The 19,453-nt window shown below is 41.3% G+C and overlaps 1 protein-coding gene across 1 annotated transcript in view; it reads right to left on the bottom strand.

Moving 5' to 3' along the window:
• MYLK3 (myosin light chain kinase 3) overlaps nucleotides 1-19,235 on the bottom strand; it is a 48,487-nt gene extending 29,252 nt beyond the window's left edge. Inside the window, exons 1-3 of the mRNA XM_069082563.1 lie at nucleotides 18,828-19,235; nucleotides 6,837-6,927; nucleotides 5,498-5,921 (exon numbers count right to left, since the gene is read on the bottom strand). Coding sequence (XP_068938664.1) covers nucleotides 5,498-5,921; nucleotides 6,837-6,927; nucleotides 18,828-19,235 — 923 coding nt within the window. The remainder of the gene's footprint in view (nucleotides 1-5,497; nucleotides 5,922-6,836; nucleotides 6,928-18,827) is intronic.
• Nucleotides 19,236-19,453: the final 218 nt, after the last annotated feature.

Raw genomic sequence — 19,453 nt, 5'->3', positions numbered from 1 at the left:
CACACACACACACACACACACACACACACACACACACACACACACACCTCATTCACATACACACACATGCAGCCTTCTCATTAAAGAAGCCTATCTTGGTGTCTGATTTCCCTGAAAATCTGTCCCAGGGCACCTTATTACTCAGTATGAAGCCAAGAACACACTTTCTTGGGCTCTGATTCTACTCTAATCCTTAAATCACTGTTACTTTTTCCTGGGTTGAATACTTGCCCTTGGATGCCTGCAAGGCTCATTGTTAATGATTCCACCCCTTTCCCTACCACCTCATCTTATTATCCTTTAAACTCTAGTCCACAACCCAGATTCGGGGACCTTGAGTGAGGTGGGTCTCCCAGCAGCTGTTGGTTAGGAATTCAACTGGCTTTCCTGGCTTTGGGGAGTCTCACGTTTCCTTTCCCCTCTGAACAATGACGGATAAGTGAGAAGCCCTGACTTTGCCAATTGCCAAAGCAAACAAAGACATTTGATCCTCCACAGAGGAGTCAATTAAGCCCCAAGGATGGTTTATTTTCAGATTACTGGGGCTCAGTCTTTGAAAAGGGGAAGTCGCCCATCAGGTCAAATGCCCCCACAGCCAGTCTGTGACCAAATTGTCAAGTCTGTCTTTTCTGTCCTCCCACCACTCCTGTCTGTACCCAAGGCCACAGGATCATGGGATTTAGTGCTAGAAGGGAATTCAGAGATAATTTAGTTCAAGCTTCTCATTTTACAGATGAAGGAAATGAGGCCCCAAAAGGTTCAATGATTTACCAAGTTGGCATTCAAATCCAATTGTCTAAATGACTCCAAGTTACCAGGTCCAAATAAACTACTGAATTGGCAGATGTGACCACAAAGCTTCTGTTGGTAAGCTTTGGATTGCATAAGAAAATAACTAAGGTACCATAGGACTGGGAAGGGCAAATATTGTCCTGATTTTCCAGAAAGAAGTAAAGTCTGAAAATTCTAGACTAGTAAAATTGACTTCTATTCCTGGAGAAAATTTAGAACACATTATTAAAAAGAAGGTTTGTAGGTACTTAGAAAGGAAGGTTGTAATCCTACCAAATTCCTTCTGTTATACAATCAAGTCTTGACACCTAAACCAGGAAGAGTCAAAACAGAGAAAGAAAACTACAGACTAATTTCCCTAATGATTATTAATGCAAAAAATTTAAATAAAATTATAGAAGATTATAACAATATATCACAAAGTTTATACACTATGACCAGGCAGGATTTAGAAAAACTATAAGCATAATTTACCATAGAAATAACAAAAACGACAAAAATCACATGATTGTTTCAATAGATTTGGCAAAATACTATATCAATTCCTATTAAAAGCACTACAAAGGTATAGGAATAAATTGATCAATAAATTCAAAGACTTTCTTAAAATGATAAGTGACATCTATCTAAAACCAAAAGCAAGCATTATCCATAGTAGAGATAAACTACAAGTCTTTCCAATAAGATCAGAGGTGAAGCAAGGATGTCCATTATCATTACTATTATCGAATATTGTACTAGAAGTGCTAGCTATAACAATGAGACAAGAGAAAGAAATCAAAGGAATAAATATAAGCAAAGAGGAAACAAAACTATCACTTTTTGCAGCTGATATGATAGCTTATTTAGAAAGCCCTAGAGAATCAACTAGTTGAAACTATTAACAATTTCAGCAAAATTTCAGGACATAAAATAAACTCACACAAACGATCAGAATTTCTACATATTGCCAACAAAACCCAGCAGGAAGAGACAGAAAAAGAAATTTCATTAAAAAATAATTATAGACAGTGGGAGTGTACCTGCTAAGATATAAACAGGAACTATACAAACAAAATTACAAAACACTCTGAATACAAATAAAGACAGCTAAATAATTGGAGAAATATTAATTGCTCATTGGTAGCCAAATCAATATAATAAAAATGACAATACTACCTAATTTATTATACTTATTCAGCACCATACTAATCCAACTACCGAAGAATTATTTTTTAGAACTAGAAAAAATGATAAAATTCCTCAGGTGGAACAAAAGTTAAAAATTATCAAGGGAATCAAGGTGGGGGAAGGGGGAAAGAGCAGGGAAATGGAAAGGAAGAGGGCCCTAGGAATACCAGATATCAAACTATACTACAAAGTTGTAATCACCAAAGCAATTTGGTACTGGATAAGAAATGGACTGATTGGTTAATGGAAAGCTTAGTTATACAATATACAGAAACAAGTGAGAAGAATAAGTTAGTATTTCATAAACTCAAAGTTCTGAGCTACTAGGGAAAGAATTCACTGTTTGACAAAAATTGCCAGGAAAACTGAAAAGTGGTCAGGCAGAAAAATGGGCTAAGACTAACATCTCCCACCATATAACAAGATAAATGGGTACCTAATTTAGACATAAAAAATGATAACATAAGCAAATTAGTGGAACATGGAAGAATTTACCTGTCAGATCTATGGACAGGGGAAGAGTTCATGACCAAACAAGAGATAGAGAGGTTCACAGGAGATAAATTGGATAATTTTGATTACATAAAATTAAAAAGTTTTTGCACAAACAAAACCAATGCAGCTAAAATTAGAAGAAAAGCAGAAAATTGAAGGGAGGGATCTTTGCGGCAAGTCTCTCTATAAAGGTTGCATTTTTCAAATATATAGGGAACTGAGCCAAATTTATAAGAATAAGTGCCTTTCCCCAATAGATAAATGATCAATGGGCACGAACAGTCAGTTTTCCAAGGCAGAAAGAAAAACTATCATTATCAATAGTCACATGAAAGAATGCTCTAAATCACTAATAATTAGATATGTGCAAACTGAAACAAACAATCCTGAGATAAAACTTCACACCCATCAGATTGGCTAAGGTGACAGAAAAAGGAAAATGACAAATGCTGGAATGGATGTGGGAAAATAGATACATTAAAGCACTGTTGGTGGAGCAGTGATATAGTCTAACCATTCTGGAGAACAATTTGGAAATTTGTCCCCAAAGCTGTCTATCCTTTTACCCAGACTCCATGAAAAGGTCTATAGCCCAAAATGATCAAAGAAAAAAGAAAAGGACCCATACGTACAAAAAATATTTATAGCAACTCTTTTCATGATGGCAAAGAATTGAATGAGGGGATACTCAGTTAAGAAACAGATGAAGGGGGCAGGTAGGTGGCACAGTGAATAAAGCACCAGACCTGGAGTCAGGAGGACCTGAGTTCAAATCCAGCCTCAGATACTTGACACTTAACTAGCTGTGTCTTGGGCAAGTCACTTAACCCCAATTACCTTGCCTTCTCCACCCCCTCCAAAAAAAAAAAAAAAGAAAGAAAAGAAAGAAACAGCTGAACAAATTATGGTGTATGGATATGTTCTAATACTACTGTGCTCTAAGAAATGATGAAGGGACTAGTTTCAGAAAAACTTGGGAAGACTTATATGAACTGATGCAAAGTGAAGTGAGAAGAACCAGTAAGAACAATTTACACAATAACAGCTGTATTTTAAAGATTACTAACTGTGAAAGACTTAGCAACTCTGATCAACACAAAGACCCACCACAGTTCCAAAGGACACTTGATGAAAAATACTATCTACCTCCAGATAGAGGGCTGATGGATTCAGAGTGCAAATCAAAGTACATATTTTTCTATCTTTTTTTGGTTTTCTTTTTTTCTAACATGATTAGTAAGGAAATTTGTTTTCAATGACTTCATATTTGTAATGGGTTTTTATTTCTTGCCTTCTCAATATATGAGGGGAGGTGGGGGAGGGAGAGAATCTGGAACTGAAAATAAAATTGAATAAAAATTTAAAAAGAAAGGTAGTGATCATTTAAAGAGAAAGTCATGATAGACTAACCTCATTTCCTTTTTTGAAAGGTTAATTATAGCAAGTGAGGAGAATGCTATAAAAAAAAAAACCATTGTGTTTAGTTTTCAGCAAAATATCTAACAAAGTCTTTTATCCTAACCTTGTGGACAAGATAGAGAGACATGGGCTAAATGACAGTACAGTTACAGGTAGGTATTTGTTAAATTTGCAGACAACACATAGCTAGGAGGGATAACTAACACCCTGAATGATGGAATCAAGATCCAAAAGAATTCCAACAGGTTAAAATAAGGAGCCAAATGGAATTGGATGAAACAATAAGAATCAACCTCATTCTATCCTTGGGTTGAAGAAATCCATCTCAGAAGCACAGGATAGGGGAGCTGTGGCTAGAAAATAATTGTGAGTATAATTAAGAAAAAGGGGTTTTGGTGAACCATAAGCTCAAGTTTCATTAATAGTGTGACATGGGAACCAAAAGCCCTAATGTTATCCAAGGCTATATTAAGAGAGACCAGATGGGGCAGCTAGGTGGCACAGTGAATAGAGCACCAGCCCTGGAGTCAGGAGGACCTGAGTTCAAATTTGTCCTCAGACACTTAACACTTACTAGCCATGTGACCTTGGGCAAGTCACTTAACCCCAATTGCCCTCCCAAAAAAAGGGAAAAAAAAGAGAGAGACCAGATGGGGTCCAGACAAAGTGACAATCCCCTACTCTGATCCTACTATATCTAGAGAATTGTGTTCTGTTTGCGGCAATAATTTTAAGAAGGAAATTGAAAAGTTTGAGTGAATTCAGAGGAAGGAAGTCAGGATGGCAAAGGGATAGGAGACCATGCCTTACAAGAATAATTTAAAAGAATTGGAAGTATATAGAAAAGAAAAGTCTTGAGGGAGGTGAGGAAGGAGGTGAAAGAAGTATTAGGGCAGTTCAGATTGAACCCAGAGACAATAACTAAAAGCAATGAATGAAACTTACAGAAAGGTAGATTTAGGATTCAAGTAAGAAAACTTCTTAACAATCAGAGCTATTGCAAGGTGGAGGAAGAGGGCTTCTCCCTAGAGGGCTTCAAGCAAAAGCTAGATGACCTTTTGTAGGATAAGTTATCAGGGAGATTCTTTTTCAGGCAGGTTCTCTGCCAGAGGGCGACTAAGGTTTCTTCCAGCTCACTGGAACTCTGTGAATTAAGAGAGTCACTTCCCTTCCCTGGGGCACAGTTTAGATGAAGGGGTCAGGGTTTGGTTGGATAAAAGGGATTTTCAGTACAATGGGAAAAATACTAGATCTGGGGTCAGAGGTACTGAGGTGAATTCTACAACAAATTTGCTGTGTGACCTTGGACAAGTCACTTTCTTTCCTTCTCTAGCCTTTGGTTCTTCATCAGTAAAACTGAGGGCAAAGTGAGGATAGGGTTTGAACTAGATGATTTCTAAGGTCCCTGTCAGCTCTGCTTTTGTGTGATCTCATGATCACAGATATTTAATCTAATCATATCTAATCATAATGATCATAAGTCTAGGGCTGGGAGAGACTTTGGAAGTCATATTGTCTCCAGCCCCTTTATTTTACAGATGAGAAACAGAGGACCAAAGAGGGTCAGACAGGTAGCTGCAAACTATTCCTACATAAGCACGACAGGATAATCAGTCTCTACCTTGTAGGTTTCCCTCCACCCCGAGCTCCCTTGGACTGGGACAAAGCTCCTGGGACCTTGGTGCTGGGTCCTGGATCTGGCTTTGCCACCTCTTCTGATGGCCCAGAGGCAGGCTGGCCAGACATGTTTCCTCCTTGTTCTACTCCCTCAGGTACCACCTGAACCTGGGAGATTTCAGCCTTCCCTTGCGGTACTGTTGTACAATCTGGATGCATAAGGGTGATGTCACTGGCTTTCTCTGGGTCTTTAGATGTTGGAGGACAGTCAGGAGGTCTCTGGCAAGAGGCTGGGGTGGAAGCTCCATCATCCTGCCTTGGGGAGGCCCCTACCCCTCTGAGAGGGTCTGAGTTAACTCCAGGATCTTTAAGGGTCACTGGTGGAAGCTTCTTGTCTTTCCCCTCTGATGGCTCTGCCTTTTGGCTTTCTAAACAGAGAAATAAACAATAAAAATCTCAAGTTAATTAAATACCACTGTGCTATGTACATAAAGTCTGTGGATTTGAATAATAGGCTAGATTCTCCTATCTCTTTGCTGCATAAACCCTTATAATGAAATGTTTTATCCTAAGGTATCCTTGAGGACACTATCTCCTTTAAAAGGAATTCTCTAGTTTGTCACACTCATACTCAAAATCATTCCTTTTTTCTAGGTCCCCTAGGTAAAGAGCACCCATTATTTTGTTATAACATCTTAACATCTACTAGACTGTAAGGCACATGACGGCAAAGACATCTAATCTTAACTTTGAATCTTCTCTAGTGGCCAGCCTAGTGCCTTGCACCCATTAAGGCCTTAATAAATGTTTGTAAAATGAATGAACACTGAACAAGGCCGCATTTCTGCATGCTCTGTCTCCTACAAGAGAAAGGAGTTCCTAACCCTTTTGTGTCCAGGACCCCTTTGGCAATCTAGTGAAGTCTATGTGCCCCTTCTAGGAACAATATTTTTTTAAATCCATAGAATAAAATACATAGAACTAGAAAAGCAAACAATTATGTTGAAATAGTTATCATTCTTTTTAAGTTCATAAATACCAGGTTAAGAACTTCTGAGTAGAGAGGTCAGCTCACTGAGAGAGGAAACCATATCCTCTCTTTCTTCTGTAACCCTTCTCTTACCCCAAAGTTCCTAAAATACAGTTATTCACAAAGTAGGAGCTCAATAAACACTTGCTAAATAAAACTGTTTCCAAAGTTCCCTGGTCCTGACTGTCCCTGAGAACTTCTGTGTCACCGAAGCGAGGAGGACAAAAACAATATTGTAGTCCTGGCTCACAGAAATAGTTGTGGGTACAGGAAATGTTTCAGGGCAAGGGAGCAATAGAGGGTTCCCACGTACCTTCCAAAGGCCTCCTGATCTCGGCTTGCACTCCTCTAGTGCTGAGGGCCTGCTTTGGTTTAGCCCCCTTCTCCTCGGCTTTCTCCTTGTTCTAAAAGGCAAGCGTCATCATAGGCATCATTACACGGTGTAAAATAAAAATTATTACTTAGGCAACCGAGAGATGAGGCATTGCCTTACTCTGCAGATTATTACTGGTATGAACCTGGGAAGCTTGCCTGCCTCATTTTCCACATCTAGAAAATGAAGGTGTTGGGCTAGAGGAATACAAAGGTCCTACTCAGTTTCCAAATCTTAGATCTTAGAATCCTAGAGAAATAGCAGGGCATAGTGGATAGAGATATGGCCTCGCTGCTCTGGCCTGGCAGGCTCTCCATGCTGTTGGCAGCTCTCAGAGACTAAAAGTTGAAGAGAAGGTGCTGACCTGCACTGAACGAAGGAGCTTCCCCATTTGGGAGTTCCCTATGCCAAAGAAATGACAGATCTAGGGCCCTTCCCCTACCCTGCAATTCTGTTGCATGTAGAGCATTGTGCTGAGCACTAGGAGGAAGGGGAAGACAGCCCTAGATACTCTAAGAAGACAGAAACTTTCCACACATTTAAAAAATATGTATTAGGGCCAAAACTAAGGAAGTGCATACGAATTCAAAGCAATGAAAAATAGCTCTTTGGAACCTTGCTCCTTCAGTCTCTAGCCCTGAGCCTTGCACATACCGTAGTAGGCTCTCAACAGATAACTGATGGGCTGAATTAATTGCTATAGGTAGTCTCCAATCGATCCACTAAGACCAATAAAAGTATTAGTTCTGACTTGAGAAAAAAGACTATCTTCTATTTAATTCTAACAGTTAACATCTTTATAGTACTTTAAGGATTACAAAATACTTCCCTCACCATAACCTTGTGAAACTCATAATGGACACATTATTATTTTTCTTTTACAGATGAAGAAACTGAGGTTCAGAATGGTCCAAGGTTACAGCTAATAAATGTAAAAGGTGGAATTTTTACCAGGTTTCCCGAGTCCCAGTCTGGTGATTTTGGAAGAGTTTTTTCTTTCTCTGCTGATAGTGAGGAAGTACCCAACCAAAGTGGTCATTAAGCCTCATTTTCACCTAATCCGTAAAATGAGGGGGTTGGACCAGATAATCTCTAGGTCATTTCCAGTCCTAAATTCTCTGACCTTAGTAATAAACTAGTTCCCTGCCCAAGGGAATGACAGCCTTTTCTGCCTTTGAAAAGCTAAGTTCTCAAAAGTTCAAGTTTAATGAGTACCTTCTAATGAAACTCCACTGGAGTTAGATTGCATTTCTTTTTGGATAGCAACATGAAAGTCATTAACTATTAGATCAAAACATCTAAGTGGGAACTGGATTTAATGAGTATTTATTGAGAAGCTATTTTGTACCTAGGTATGTGCTGGGAGCCAAATGGGAATCTGACTCTTGGCTTGCTTTCAATTCATATCATAATCCCCATTCTGGACGCCATTCCTGAATCACCAGGCTCTAATGGGTGACTGTTCCCCTTACCTTACTGGAAAATGAAGCCTCCACACCCACTTCCCAGTCATCTCTATACTATGCTAGGATGCCTGTCAGTATCCCCCACCCTGGCCTCCCATTGCCATTTCTAGCCCCCTTCTGTATTGTATTTCTGCTTGAAGGCATGGACCATCTTCCTGCTCATATTTATATCCCAGCATGCTTAGCATCGTGCCTGTCATTTAATCTCTCTCTCTCTCTTCCTCTCCTCCTCTTCCTCCGGTCTATATCCCCTTCCCTCTCCTCTCTCTCCCCTTTTTTTCTCTCCTCCTCTACCCACTCTCTTTCCCCTCCTTTCTCTCTCCTTTTCCTCTCTCTCTTTCTTTTTTCTCTCTTCTCCTCCTCCTCTGTTTCTCCTCTCTCTCTCTCTCTCTCTCTCTCTCGCTCTCTCTCCCTTTCCTTTCCCTCTCTTCTCTCTCTTCTCCCCCCCTCTCTCTTTCCCCTCCTTTCTCTCTCCTTTTCCTCTCTCTCTTTTTTTTTTCTCCTCTCTCCCCCCCCTCTCTTTCTCCTCTCTCTCTCTCTCTCTCTCTCTCTCTCTCTCTCTCTCTCTCTCTCCCCCTCTCCTCTCTCTCTCTTTTCTCTCTTCTACTACTCCTCTCTCTGTCTCTCTCTGTCTCTGTATCTTTCTTCCCCCTTCCTCTCTCTCTCTCTTCCACCCCCTTCCTCTCTCTGTCTCTACACACACACACACACACACACACACACACACACACACACAACACACACACACACACCACACCCAAAGACAAGTATCAAGAAAAGATGAAATAAAATTAGTGCTAACTGTACTTGGAGTCAAAAGGTTTGAATTCAAGTCACACCTCTGCCTCTAGCTCCACATATGACTTTGGGTAAATCACTTTGCTTTCCTTGATTCAATTTTCTGACCTGTAAAAATAAAGGGATTGGAAAAGATGATTTCTAATGTCTCTTCCAGCCCTGACATCCTGTGACTGTGAAACTCAGTTATGTCAGCTATTATAAAACATACAACACAGTTTTGAACATCTTTAGTGGCAATCTTCTAAGAAGGCCCAAGGTAATGAGTGATATTTTTACAGAAAAATCTGTCTCTGCATTTGTCTCCACTTTAGAATTCCTTAAGTAAAAACTGTCTAATTTCTCTTTGGAATGACAGAAGCAATTCTTAAAGTGGAGGAGGGATGATATTCTCTCCCCTCAGTATTTCTTTCCTTTGAAGAAGTCTGAAATTTGGGGAACTCATATCCAGATATGATCCTGCTATTCCCTGTCACCTGGCCACACAGTCTTCAGGAAAAGGAAAACCTAGCTCCCAGAGGCCCTTGTATAGCTGGGCAGGAGAAAGACATAGTTCTTGTCCATAACCCTGGTGGATTGGGAAATCATTCTTTAAAAAGGAATGGATACCACTACTAGGTGTATATTCCAAAGAGGTCAAAAAAGGGAAAAGGACCCATTTGTACAACAATATTTATAGTAGCTCTTTTTGTGGTGGCACAGAATTGTAAATTGAGGTGATGCCCATCAACTGGGGGCTGGCTGAACAAGCTGTGTTATATGGTTGTAATGGAATACAATTGTGCTACAAGAAATGATGAGCAGACTGATTTAAAAAAAAACTGGAAAGATTTACATGAATTGATGCAAAGTGAGCAGAACCAAGAGAACATTATATACAGTAACTGCTATATGATGATCAACTGTGAATGACTTAGTTATTCTCAGCAATACAATGATCCAAGAAAATTTCACAGAATTCATGATGAAAAATACTATCCACCTCCAGAGAAAGAACTGATAGAGTCTAAATACAGATTGAAACATAACTATTTTTCACTTTCTTTGTTTTTTTGTGGGGTCTGTGTTTTCTTTCACAACATGACTAATATGGAAGTATATTTTACATGATTGAACATGTAGAACCCATATCAAATTGCTTACCATCTCATGAAGGGGGAGGACAGACAGGGAGAGAATTTGGAACTCAAATTTTTAAAAAATGAATGCTAAAAATTATTTTTAAATGTAAGTAGGAAAAATAAAACACTATTTTTAAAAGGGATTTAAGGATTCCTTATCCTTCTTGAGGACTCCATTGTAAATACCACTAACTCATTATTTTCTCCCTGTTTTGATCTCCCTGTATTTCTTCTTTCTTTCCTCCTTTTTTTATCTGAGTTCACTTCAATCAAGATTAACCATCTACTTACTCTTGCAAGACACTATGGTAATGCAAAATTTCATCAAAAAACATGTTTCTTGCCCTCTTGGAGCTTTCAATCTAGTTGGGGAACTAAAGCACAAACAGAGATGACTAGAGAATACAATATTACACAATGACTACATTAGAGAATTGTCCATCAAAGTGCTGAGACTTTGGGAGGAAAGATCATTATCAACAATGTGAGCTGGAAAGGGGGAAGACCAAGAAATAAAAACATAAAACGGGGAGAGAAGACATGAGCAAAAGCCTAAAGGTCAGAGGACAAGGGATGTGTTTGGGGTAGGACAAAGAACTATCCAGTCTGGCTACAGAATAGAGTACAAGCAGGTCAGCAATAGAAGATAAAATTGGAAAAGCAGGACGGTGCCTGTTTGTGGAAAGCAGAAAGATGCTACAACTAACAGGATTGTGCTCTGGGCATGGGTGGTGGACTGTTGATGAGGGAAAGATAGGCAAAGGGACTGGTTGGGCCCATGATTTCACATGGATGAGGGAATGCCACCTACCAATGCCTTGAATGCCAGGCAGAGGCATTTTAACTAGACCCAGCAGGCAATGTTGTTGTTTGTTGTTTGTTGCTGTGGTTGTGGAATCCTTTTTCAGCTGTGTCTGACTCTTCATGACCCCACCTGTGATGTTCTTGGCAGAGATACTGGAGTGGTTTGCCATTCCCTTTTCCATCTCATTTTATAAATAAAGAAACTGAGGTAGATGGGGTTAAGTGACCTGCCTAGGGTCCCATAGCTAGTCGGTATCTGAGGCCAGGTGTGAACTCAGGAAGGTGAGCCTTTCTGATTCCAGGCCTAGTACTCTATCCACTGTACCACCTAGCTAGCAATAGGGAGCCACTAAAGATGTGTGAGCAAAGGAGAAACATGACTAGATCTCTGCTTGAAAAAATTATTCTTGTTGTAGGATGAAACTTGGATTGAAGGGATGAGCACCACTACCTCACACTATTACTCGCGGCTCTATAGGGCCTTTTCCATTTGCTCCCTTTCTGCAAAGCCTTAGACCTGAGCCTCAAGCAGCAGAAGTCATTATCTGTGTCCTCTGGCAGACCTTGTTGGGCTGAAATGCTATAATCTCTTCCTTTCCTTCCCTGCCCCCAAACAAGCTCAAGGTTCTTGCTCCAGCCACAATGCTGGCCAAACCTTTTCCTCCCCTCCCTTGCATGTCTCAGCCAGAAGGAGTGGAAAGGCTGTAACTGTGCCTCAGAGAAAATCTACAGAGTTTGGAGGATGATTTTTCCCCCTAATATGGTCTCGTAGAGGTAGGGGGAGGGGAGGGAATGCTGCCTGCCCTTTGTTCTGAAAGATGCTTCTTCCGAGATGGGGATTGTGCGATCTGCATTTGGGTGTGGTGAGGAAGACCCGGATAGGGATGGGACCCATGATTTCATGGGTATAGTTAACTTCTGGAGGAAGAGACTCCCTGTACCAATGCAAATTGATATCTTCTCTGTAACTTAAAAGTCTTAGAGAGTTGCCTGGAGCACCAAGTGAGGACTAAGTGACCTGGCCAGGGTCACTCATCCAGTATAGGTCAGAGGTAAGACCTGAATTCAGGTCTCCCTGGCTCTAAAGTCAATTCTCTATTCAGGATTCCCCGCTGGATAGAACCAGTGATCACACATTCACTAACATCTGTTATGTTCTTAGGAAAGGATTTCAGTAGCAGCTCTGACACTTACTAACTTCTATGACCTCATCTGTCTGCCTATTTCTAAAATGAAGTTAGACTAAATGATCCGTTAGGATGCTTTTGGTTCTGGTCTTCTAAGGCTATGTCCAACACTGTACTAGGCACTGTGGGGAAAGTTTAAGTATCTGTAGGGTGTTAGAGTAATTGGCTTTCAGATTAAAAGTATTAATGTCCTTTCTGATAATAAGACAAGGAAACTGAGGCACAGAAGTAAAGTGATTTGCCTAAAATCACATAGTTTGTAAATAGCAGAGGAGGAAGTCAAACACAAGCATCCTGACTCCCAGGGCAGGGCTCTTTCCACACTGATATACATTAAGTCCTTCTTTGTTTTCTAGCTGACATCTCTCCTGCTATCTAGATAATCTCTGAACAGCATAGGTTTAGAGATCCAAAATTGAAAGGGAATTTCAAAGCCATATAATCTAAACCACACATTTTACAGCCAAGGAAACTGAGGCTCCAGAAAGTTAAAGTAATTTCCCCTAAGTCACACAGGTAGCACATGGCAAAGGCAGGATCTGAACCCAGGACCTCTAACTCCAAATCCAAATCTCTATACTCTTTGCCTCCCTCAGATTCAAAGCATTTAAAAGCAAATACATTAATACTTGAGATAATCTCTAGAATAAAATATTGTAATTTCAGATCTTGCCATCTGAATTCATAGGTAGAAAGATAAAGTATCTTATGCTTGGCAAGATTCAAAGCCAGCTGGCCCGAAAGAAGAAAATTCATTTGGTCTTTAAATGCTATTTATAACATTTTTCCTACCAATGTTAATAATTAAAATTTTAAAGTTAAGAATTTTTAAACTGCAGAGGAACTTTGTGGAGATTCTGTTTATAGAATGCACAAGGCTCCCCACACAAGGAGCAATAGAAAACAGCATTAAAAACCAAGTGCTAAAGTGTGGTACTAAACATCGGTGAAGGAGAAGATCTTGAGATGAGCCTGGAAACAGAGGCAGCAGCCTGCTCACACAAAACAGGTCATCTCACTGAAGGGGAAGGAAGGAAGGGAGGGAGGGAGGGAGGGAGGGAGGGAGGGAGGAAGGAAAAAGAAAGAAGAAATGAGGGAGAGAGGAAAGAAGGAAGGAAGGAAGGAGGAACAGAGGGAAGGAAGGGGAAAGGAAGGAAGAAGGAAGGGAGGGAGGGATAAAGGAAGGAAGGGAGGGAGGGATAAAGGAAGGAAGGGAGGGAGGGAGGGAGGAAGGAAAAGGCATGGGAAAACAATCAGGTCTTGAAGAGTCTCTTTAAAAACATGTATGAAAGTAGCTGATCATCTGGTCAGTTTCAATAAAATGAACTAAATATACATTGAGTATCTGTGATGAACCTGGCACTGAACTAGGCACTGAGGAGTTTATAATCCAGCTGGGGTAACAGGATAAGCAGATTAAAAATTAAATAACAAGAGCCAAATAAAAGTTTAGCACAACAACAGAGATGTCACAAGGCAATCTGTATGTCATGAAATGACAAAAGAATGGCACAGATAATAATGAATATTGTCCCAGTAACCAGAAGCTTTAAGTTCTCTCTTTGGCCACACGTGGTCTCTAAGTTTAAGCCCACTGTCAGTCAGTCAATAAGCATTTATTACACTCCTATTATGTGCCAGGCACTGTGCTAAGTACAGGGGATACCAAGAAAGTCCATGCTATCAAGGAGCTTACAGTCTAATGGGCAGCAGACAACACACACAGAAACTGTGTACAAATAAGCTATACACACTGTGACAAATTGGTAGGCTTAGAGGGGAGGTGCCAAGATTAAAGAGGACCAGGAAAGGCTTTTTGCAGAATGTAGGACTTTCGCTGAGACCTCAAGCAAGTCAGTGATTCTAGGAGGGAGAGAAAAATAGGGAGAGAATTACAGGCATGGGGGATAGCCAGTGAAAATGTCCAGTTGGGAGATGGAGTATCATATACAGGGAAGAACAAGATGACCAGTGTCAATGGATCACAGAACTGTGAAGGGGAATAAAGTGTAAGAAGACTGGAAAGATAGGAAGGAGTCAGGTCATGAAGAGCTTTAAAAGCCTAAAAAGACTTATATTTCATCTTGGAGGTAATAGGGAGCCACTGGAGTTTATTGAATAGTGTAGTAACATGGTCAAACCTGTGCCTAAAGGAAGATAAATGTTGATAGCTGAGCAGAATAGAAATTGGATTGGAGTGGGAAGAGACTTGAGGCAAAAAGATCATTCAGCAGGTTATTGCAATACTTCAGGTGTGAGGTCCTGAGGGCCTGTACCAATATGGTAGCATTATCAGACAAGGAAAGAGACTTATACAAAAGATACGAAGATAGAAATGACAGGACTTGACACTGACTGGATATGGAGGTTGAGAGTGAGGAGTCTAGGAGGAAACCTAGGTTTCAAGCCTGGAGGATTAGAAGCACAGTGATGTCCTGGACTGTAACAGGAAAGTTGGACAGTTAGGTAGTGCAGTGGATAGAGTCTGGGCCTGGAGTCAGGAGGACTCTTCCTAAGTTCAAATCTTGTCTCAGACACTTACTAGCTGTGTGACTTTGTGCAAGTCATTTAACCCTGTTTGCCTCAGTTTCCTCATATATAAAATGAGTTAGAAAAGGAAATGGCAAGCCACCCAAGAAAACCCCAAATGGGATCACCAAGAGTCAGACTGAACCACAAAACAATAAGGAAATTAGGAGAAGGGAAAGGTTTGGGGGAAAAGATGAGTTCAGCTTAGGACTTGAGTTTAAGATGTCTATGGGTCATTCCGGTTGATATGTCCAATAGGCAATTGGAGGTATGAAACTGGAATCCAGGAAGAGTTTAGGCCTGAACAAGTGTACCCAAAAGCCATCTGCACAGAAATGAAAACTGAAACCATGAAAACTGATGAGATCACCAAGTAAAATAGTATAAAGGAAGAAGAGAAGACCCAGGATAGACCCTTTGGGTCACTCACAATTATCAGGCAAGAACTGGATGAAGATCCAGCAAGAAAGACAGAGAAGACATGGTTAGACAGGTAGGAGGAGAACCAGGAAAGAGCAGTGTCATGAACCAAGGGAGAAGAGCATATCAAGGAGAAGATGGAGATCAACATCAGCATCAAAGAAAGCAGAGATCAAGACCAATAAGTATCAAGAAAAGGCCATTAGATTTAGCGATTAAGAGATCATTAGAAACTTTGATAAGAGAAGTTTTAGTTGAATGATAATGTCGGAAGTCAGACGACAAAGAGTTAAGAAGTTAGAAGAAAGGAAGTGAAGGAACCTATTATAGATGGCCTTCTCAAGAAACATAGCCACGAAAAGGAGAAAGAGATACAGGATGACATGCAAACTCCCTCACTCTTCTGAGGGAACTTGTGTGTACAATGGGAGGGTGCACTGGAGTTTGGAGGGATTGTTTGGTTTGGGGCAGCATGGCATAATGGATAGAGTGCTGGATTTAAGTAATAGCTGTGTGATCCGGACAAGTTATTTAACCTCTCTGGGTCTCAGTTTCCTCATCTGTAAAGTGAGGGCCTTGGAATTAGACCAGATGGTTTCTAAAATCCCTTCCAACTCCAAATCTATGATGATATACATGACTTCAGACGAGAGAAAGTTTCAATGACTTACTCAAACTCACCCTGTACTGTCATCCCCAATGTCCCAGACGAACCTTATACTGATTTCTAGTAGCCAAACGATAGGGAGTGGTATCTCATGATTTGTTATTCTCCCCTCCTGTAATGGTAATGGGAATTTGAAGATCTTCCCTGCCCCCTAATGGGCCAGATGTAATCACATAGAGCCTGTGGTGGGAGGAGTTTGCTGAATGGGTGGAGGAGGAAGGGATGGAGCAGAGCCCAGAGGAAGCTGGGAGTCAGAGCATTTAGGGCTGGGGGAGAGAAAGACACAGGCAAGTAGACAGCTAAGCTTGTGAGTGTTTGTTTGTGGGAAGGCTGTGGGATGGTGTTGCTCTCTGCAGTGTTATTGTATATAGATTTCATTGTTGCTATGATGAATTTGGTTTTCTGGTGTTGGGATCTGGTTTTCTATTGTCTGAATAAATGTTTTGCTTCTGTCTTTTCTATGGAGAGTCTGTTATATTTTGCAATTCAGAATTAAGCCGGCATACTTATAGTCACCATTGGTGCTGTGAATATTGGTGTTGGTACTACACCTCCTGACGTCACCTGCACCTACAGGGCCAACAGAGGTCTTCAACCTCCCCTGTGAGGAAGGGCAGCAGATAGATCAGATAATCAGCCCCTAGAGAAGAAAAGTGGAAAAGGATGGGCTGGATCAGGGATGGGGAGGGAATGGGGTGGCAAATCCCTTACACAGATATTCCTACACACAAAGCAAAAGCCCTTTGGAACTTAAGACTTTTAGAGTCTTTTAGAAAGCACTTTCCTAGTCCAATGACCTCAATTCATAGATGAGGAAACAGAACCAGCAGCTCTGAGCCATAGGACCAAGATAGTAAATAGAAGAGCTAGGCCTCTAAACTTTTTGTCTTTGAGGTCAGAATGCTACAATGCCACCACCCTGGCATAGGCCCTCCTGATCTCACACCTGAACATACTCCCTTTTACTCAGAGCATGTTCCTTTAAGTCCCTCCTCCAAGAGGAAAACTTCCCCTGAGGTTCATGGATTGTTTCCCAGCCTGGTTTGGTCCTCTCTGCTTCTTTCTGCTCCTACCCCAGTCACTGCTCCACTCCACAGACTCTCTAGTCTGGCTATCTCCTCCTGGAGGATTATGGATAACTGAAGAGATTTGAACTTGCGGCTCCAGGCAGTCTGGGTACTGCTCAGTAAGAGTGTCCCATCACTTAACATCCATTCAGGCAGTGGCAGACAGTCTCTCCCTGTCACCTTTATGAACAAATGTTTCTGATTGCACAACACTCAGCAATGAATGCCAGCTCAGCAATCCTGCCCCCAATGTGGGCCTCTGGGCAGTGACACCTGGGGCCTGACTGTTTTTAGAACACTGATAACCCCAAACAGGGCTGGGTAAGGCAGGAGGATGGAGAAGGAAAGAGAGGCCCAAGGAGGTGAGAGTTGCATCTGTCTATAGGAATACTTAGTGATGGACTGGAGAAAAAGAATCCTGACTAAATCCTCTCATGTAGACACCCCAGTGTAACCAACTTATCTCTCCCTAAGTAAAAAAAAAAAAAATACAAGAGACTGGATGAGTGGTCACCCATTCAGGGAGCCCCAGTCCAAAGAGGGGTGCCACAGGATTATCAAAGAGAGGCTGCTCCCACAATCAACAGTGTGCCCTGTACTTATCCTGGTAGCCTCTTTACCCCTTGGAATTCTCATTAAGGTGAGTCATCAACCCTTTCTTCATCCAAGCAAAAAACCACATAAGGAATGGATCAATGGCATCTCATAAATGACACTGAAGAAATTATTCAAATCCCTTCCACTCTCTGGGCTCCAATTTCCCCTCCTATAAAATGAAGAGTTGAACCAGAAGGTCTCTGCAACCCCTTGTAGTTCTAACAGCATAATTTTATGACTCACCAAGCTAGTCTAAAATCCCAACTGCCTTTCACGTAGCCCCTTAGAAAAATAGCATTAACGTATTAGAAAGAGATCTGGAATTAGACTCAGAGTGCATAGAGTCTCCATCCATTCATCTGTCAAGCTAGGCACTGCACTAAATAAACACAAGAGATGCAAAAACCAAAGTGAAAGCTCAAGGACCTTGCATTCTATTGGGGAAAATTTCAGGTCGACATATAAGTAAATGCAAAATACAAGATAAATACGAAGGGCTTTCCATGGTGGAAGGGCACTAGTCCTTCACTGGGATGATCAAGATAGGCCTCCAAGAGAAGACAGCACTTGGGAGCCAAGGCCTGAATAAATCTAAGGATTCCAATGAGATTGAGTTGGCTAGAGAAAGCATTCCAGGTATGGGAGATGGCCCATTGAAAGGTCTTGAGTCAGGAGATGGAATGTTGTATATGGGGAACAGAAAGAACGCCAGCTTGGCTGAACTTTTCAGAGGGCATAAAGGTCAGTAATATGCAATGAGTCTGGCAAGGTAGGCTGAAGGGCATTTGCCAAAAAAAAAGGAATGTGGATTTCATTCTATGGGTAATTATAAGCCTCTGAAGTTTCTTGTGGGGGGGGGGGGGGGGGGTCAGTGACATAGACTCTGCCTCTGTCACTTACTAACTCTGAGACCTTGGGTAAGACATTCAACTTCCCTAGACCTCAGTTTGCTCATTGATAAAATGGGAAGATTGGACCACTTGATCTTCATGCTGTATCTTTCAGCTCTCTATGATCTTATTAATTTGCATCCTCAGTGGACCTCATGACATTCAAGTAAATAAGATTCTCCAAAGACATGGGAATTTGACACCAAAGCAAATTCTCCCAGAAAGATTTTTTCAGAGTAGGCGGTGAGGGCAAAAAAAAAAGTCTAGTCTTTAATACCCTAGACCTTAATGCCAACCCAGATACTGAATTATATGGGGGAAGCTATCCACCTGTGTCCTCTTCTGACAAGGGACCGGGGACAGAAAGAAGTAAATAGAAACCAACCTCCTCAAGACTCTCAGCATCAGACAGGCTCCCTTTCCGCCAGGGATTACTCCCTTGTAGAATGAAATCCACCACTTTAGAATTCTGGAAAATCACTCCAATCAAAGCCATGGCTTTGTCCACTGCAGTGACCATCTTGAGCAGCCCTTCAAGCATTGTGCTGTGTCGGGAGGTGTCCCGCTGCACAGCCCTCACCAGCTCCAGCATCTCAGGGCATCCCGTCTGAACATGGGCTTGAGGCAGTCCTTCCCAGGGGAGATCTGTCTTTGAAGCAGCTGCCATCTTGCTGATGCCCCGTTCTAAGTCACCAATGCCTCGATACATGCTCTCTAGTTTTCCTGCCACATCCTCTTGGAAATTTAAGAGTTTATCTACCTTTTCATTCAGCAAGTTCAATTTTTTGTCCATGGTATTTAAGCAGCTCCTGCCAGTCACTGGCAGCCTTGGTTTCCCAGCGTCCCCACAAGTCCCTGAGCTCTCCTTGGAAGATTCGGACATTTTGACCAGGCAAGAAACAACCACCAGGAAGTTTAATGAAACTTGATATTTGCAGACTAGACTGTGGGCCCCTGGAAGTTCATTATTCTTTGTGTCTAGTTCCTTTCCTTTGGAATTCAGATGAGGTT

Source organism: Petaurus breviceps, unplaced genomic scaffold, assembly GCF_028583685.1.
Source record: "Petaurus breviceps papuanus isolate PSGF00001 unplaced genomic scaffold, PetGlider_PUasm1.0 171, whole genome shotgun sequence".
NCBI classification, from domain to species: domain Eukaryota; kingdom Metazoa; phylum Chordata; class Mammalia; order Diprotodontia; family Petauridae; genus Petaurus; species Petaurus breviceps.
The sequence above is the reverse complement of the archived record's forward strand: the minus strand, read 5'-3'. Positions and strand labels throughout refer to the sequence as shown.